Raw genomic sequence first — 4,703 nt, forward strand, 5'->3', positions numbered from 1 at the left:
TTTTATAGGATATACTCCATTTTGTTTGCTTCCCAGTTCTTTCCATGCTTTACAATCANTTGGGATTACACATTCTAAAGGAAGAGAAGAGAGAAAATCACAAATAAAGACAGAATAGATTTTAAGTATACCATAACTTTAGAAATGGTATCTAGTTTACTAGTCAGTACCTGGTGTAGCATTAACACTAGTGTTAGTGATGGTAACAACTGGAGAAGTTGTCTCCTTCTCATTCTCAGGACAGTTTCCATTAACAGTATTAATAATAACAATTATTATCATTAAACTGTACATCAGTTTAGTAGCAATCATGATACTAAAGATCCTTTAGCTTCAATAAATTAAAATTAAAAGAGAGTAGAAGTGAGGTAGAGAGAGAGGGACAGTGTCCTTCTTTTATAATGAGTGAGTCCTTCCCAATGATTGTGGGAGTATGCATAGTATTAGAAGAATGAGGCTCCACCCCTCAACACGCCCTGACGTACATGTACATACAAACAAATGTGATAGTAATCAAATGTCAAGTTATTATATTATTAATAAATAAATAGTTCATTAATGACAAGCTTCACATGATTATTAATTCATGAAATGCTTTGTATCACTTATTTCTAACACTAATTATTTATTGTTCTTAATTGTTGTGACTGTAGTGACTGTACATTGTATGATACTCATATTATCAATATTCATGTACTGTAATAGTAATATCTCATTGTGTTTTTACTAATAATAGTGATACCATTTGTGGAGGAGTATTGTTGTTTTAAGATTGGACCATAATGTTTCAATTGTCATATTAATGTATTATTATTTCTGTCAGCAATTTTTAATTATCAATTATTTAAGTAATGTTTGGGTTGTAGTAGGAATAATTTTTGTATTCCATGTTTGTTGGGATTTCCTGAACTTTTTACCAAGTTATTTTTATTGTTACTCTATGTTCATTTATAACAATTTGCAGCTTATAAATTTATTATAATTAGCAAAAGTTACAACAAGGTTTGACAATCAGCTTATTGAGATGACATAATAATATATCAGCACAATGTAAACACACTTATGTGTGTGGGGGACAGTATTTAATTGTTATGACGAGTTTTCATCTCTGAGAACTTTAGGCTAATGTTTGCATTTTTCCAAGTGTACCAATTAATTCCTTGAGGATTATTAGTTGAAGTTTTATAATAAAAACCATTAAGATTTGAATGATGGCAATTATTATACCACCAGCCACCAATGTGGGATTTAGCACAATTACCTCCGTAACGATCATTATCATTATCTCTTGTACTGAATCTAAATCCATTATGATTCCAGGCCAGACTATCCCCAGCAGTACCAGAGTATCCTCCTACTGTTAGTATATATTCAGTACTGCCATCACTAACACTGAATGTAGAGTAGTTAGCATAAGCTGTGTCATTATTAAAATCTCCCAAGTCCACTCTTAGTGTGTTTGATCCTTCTTTAGTTAGACGGTGAATCTTGCTCAATCCTAACCAAAACTCACCAGTAAGGTCACCAAATCCATTCTCATAGTCAGTCCAGTTCCTATAGAAATCAACAGATCCATCTTGTCTCCTCTGAAATACAGTCCATCCACCACCATCAGTCTCCATATCACAGTATACCTGTGATCCAATAGTGTATAATTATAAAGTACAATACAATTAAACATTACTTGGAAAGCTGGTCCATCATCTGGTTTTATAGGATATACTCCATTTTGTTTGCTTCCCAGTTCTTTCCATGCTTTACAATCAGTTGGCATTACACATTCTAAAGGAAGAGAAGAGAGAAAATCATAAATGGAATTAGAATAGTATAGAATAATCTTAAAAGTAACCATAACTTTAGAAATGGTATCTATTGATTCTAGTCAGTACCTGGTGTAGCATTAACACTAGTGTTAGTGATGGTAACAACTGGAGAAGTTTCCTTCTCATTCTCAGGACAGTTTCCATTGACAGTATTAATAATAACAATTATTATCATTAAACTGTGCATCAGTTTAGTAGCAATCATGATACTAAAGATCCTTTAGCTTCAATAAAGTAAAATTAAAAGAGAGTAGAAGTGAGGTAGAGAGAGAGGGACAGTGTCCTTCTTTTATAATGAGTGAGTCCTTCCCAATGATTGTGGGAGTATGGATATGTAATAGTATTAGAAGAATGAGGCTCCACCCCTCAACACGCCCTGACGTACATGTACATGTACATACAAACTGAAATTATAATAGTTTAATTAATAATTAACTAACTGAATATGATTACAGTTTAATAAGTCATAAACATACAGTGTGAACTGTAACACTGATTTCTGATACTAATTATTATTTATTGTTCTTCATTGTTGTACATTATTAATCATGATAATAAATTGACCAATATACCGTATAGGGGTTATATTGCACTGGAAATAAATTTCGCTAATTTAGTGTTTTCATTAATTTGTGAAATTTAATTCCACAAAAGAGGTGTGGCACACTAGGAAAAATGGCCGCAGAAATTAAGATTTGCGGAAATTTATACCAACAAAGAACCCCTATTCGGAAATGTACTGTAATTGTAGCTGTAATGTTAATACTAATGTATTGCACTGTAATAGTAACAATAATATCAACTGTATTTTACAATAGTAATATTTATTGACCCCATCTCGTGTGGAGGAGTATTGTTAGGTTAAGATTAAATCATAATGTTTCAATTGTTGTATAATTGTGTTTTTATTTATTTTTCTCAACATTTCTTGATTATTTAATACTTATTAATGTTTGGGTTGTAGTAGGAAGTGACTTTATAATTAATTTTGTCAGATTTTTAATTTTAGCCAAATTATTTTAATTGTTAACTTTTTGTTAATGCTTTTATTTTGTGTTTTTGTCGCAAGTTATTCCGTTATAACAATTTGCAGCTTATAAATTTATTATAATTAATAAAAGTCAGCAAAAATTACTACAAGGTATGGCAGCTTATTGAAATGGCATAATAATATATCAGCACAATGTAAACACACTTATGTGTGTGGGGGATAGTATTTAATTGTTACGACGAGTTTTCATCTCTGAGAACTTGAGGCTAATTTGTGCATTTGTCCACTTATACCAAACAATTCCTTCTTGATTTGTAATTGCACTATGAAAATAACGACCATTAAGATTTGAATAATAACAGGCATTATGCCACCAGGCACCAGCAACCCATTCAGCACAGTTTTCTGACCGTTGATCGTTATCATTATCTCTTGTACTGAATCTCATTCCATTATGATAGGCCAGACTATCCGTAGCAGTACCAGAGTATCCTCCTACTGTTAGTATATATTCAGTACTACCATCACCAACACTGAATGTAGAGTAGTTAGCATAAACTGTATTCCCTGCAAAATTTTTTAGGTCCACTCTTAGTGTGTTTGATCCTTCTTTAGTGAGACGATGAATCTTGCTCAATCCTAACCAAAGCTCACCAGTAAGGTCACCAAATCCATTCTCATAGTCAGTCCAGTTCCTATAGAAATCAACAGATCCATCTTGTCTCCTCTGAAATACAGTCCATCCACCACCATCAGTCTCCATATCACAGTATACCTGTGATCCAATAGTGTATAATTATAATTTTATAATACAATTAAATATTACTTGGAAAGCTGGTCCTTTATCTGGTTTTATAGGATATACTCCATTTTGTTTGCCTCCCAGTTCTTTCCATGCTTTACAATCAGTTGGCATTACACATTCTAAAGGAAGAGAAGAGAGAAAATATTAGAATAGTGTAGAATATCTTTAAACTAGCTATAGCTTTAGAATTGGTATCTATTGATTCTAGTCAGTACCTGGTGTAGCATTAACACTAGTGTTAGTGATAGTAACAACTGGAGAAGCTGTCTCCTTCTCATCATCAGGACAGTTTCCATTGGCAGTATTAATAATAACAATTATTATCATTAAACTGTACATCAGTTTAGTAGCAATCATGATACTAAAGATCCTTTAGCTTCAATAAAGTAATATTAAAAGAGAGTAAAAGTGAGGTAGAGAGAGAGGGACAGTGTCCTTCTTTTATAATGAGTGAGTCCTTCCCAATGATTGTGGGAGTATGCATAGTATTAGAAGAATGAGGCTCCACCCCTCAACACGCCCTAACGTACATGTACATGTACATACAAACAGATGTAATAGTAATCAAATGTCAAGTTATTATATTATTAATAAATAAATAGTTCATTAATGAGAAGCTTCACATGATTATTAAGTCATGAAATGCTATGTATCACTTATTTCTAACACTAATTATTTATTGTTCTTAATTGTTGTGACTGTAGTGACTGTACATTGTATGATACTCATATTATCAATATTCATGTACTGTAATAGTAATATCTGATTGTGTTTTTACTAATAATAGTGATACCATTTGTGGAGGAGTATTGTTGTTTTAAGATTGGACCGTAATGTTTCAATTGTCATATAAATGTACTTTTATTTCCATCAGCAAATTTTCATTATCAATTACTTAAAAGTGATTTATAGGTTGTAGTAGGAATAAGTTTTATTGTTAGTTTTTGTTGGCATTTCCTGAGATTTTTACCAAATTATTTTTATCGTAGCTTTTTTGTATTGCTCTAATTGTGTGTGTTTGTTGCAAGTAGTTATCTCTTTATAACAGTTTGCAGCAAATAAATTTATTGTAAATAATGAAAGT

The 4,703-nt window shown here is 31.7% G+C and overlaps 2 protein-coding genes across 3 annotated transcripts in view; both read right to left on the minus strand.

Annotated features, from left to right (window-relative positions):
- Positions 1–1,047: 1,047 nt before the first annotated feature.
- On the minus strand, positions 1,048–2,221 carry LOC109589634 (fibrinogen C domain-containing protein 1-like). The gene is made up of 3 exons (XM_020005692.1): positions 1,890–2,221; positions 1,685–1,782; positions 1,048–1,634 (listed from the first exon to the last, which is right to left on the minus strand). Exons 1-3 carry the CDS (start codon positions 2,026–2,028, stop codon positions 1,083–1,085), a joined length of 789 nt encoding a protein of 262 aa, XP_019861251.1. The 5' UTR covers positions 2,029–2,221; the 3' UTR covers positions 1,048–1,082.
- Positions 2,222–2,918: 697 nt separating this feature from the next.
- The window catches only part of LOC100641528 (fibrinogen C domain-containing protein 1-like), a 3,407-nt gene continuing 1,622 nt past the window's right edge, over positions 2,919–4,703 (minus strand). Inside the window, exons 1-3 of one of the 2 annotated variants that reach the window (XM_020005690.1) lie at positions 3,835–4,033; positions 3,641–3,738; positions 2,919–3,589 (exon numbers count right to left, since the gene is read on the minus strand). In XM_020005690.1, the coding sequence (XP_019861249.1) occupies positions 3,041–3,589; positions 3,641–3,738; positions 3,835–3,976 (789 nt within the window). In that variant the 5' untranslated portion in view covers positions 3,977–4,033 and the 3' untranslated portion in view covers positions 2,919–3,040. Of the gene's footprint in view, positions 3,590–3,640; positions 3,739–3,834; positions 4,034–4,703 lie in introns of those variants that run through there. The other variant, XM_020005691.1, reaches the window with a different exon arrangement.

This window comes from Amphimedon queenslandica, unplaced genomic scaffold (genome assembly GCF_000090795.2).
Source record: "Amphimedon queenslandica unplaced genomic scaffold, v1.1 AMPQUscaffold_11086, whole genome shotgun sequence".
Taxonomy (NCBI): domain Eukaryota; kingdom Metazoa; phylum Porifera; class Demospongiae; order Haplosclerida; family Niphatidae; genus Amphimedon; species Amphimedon queenslandica.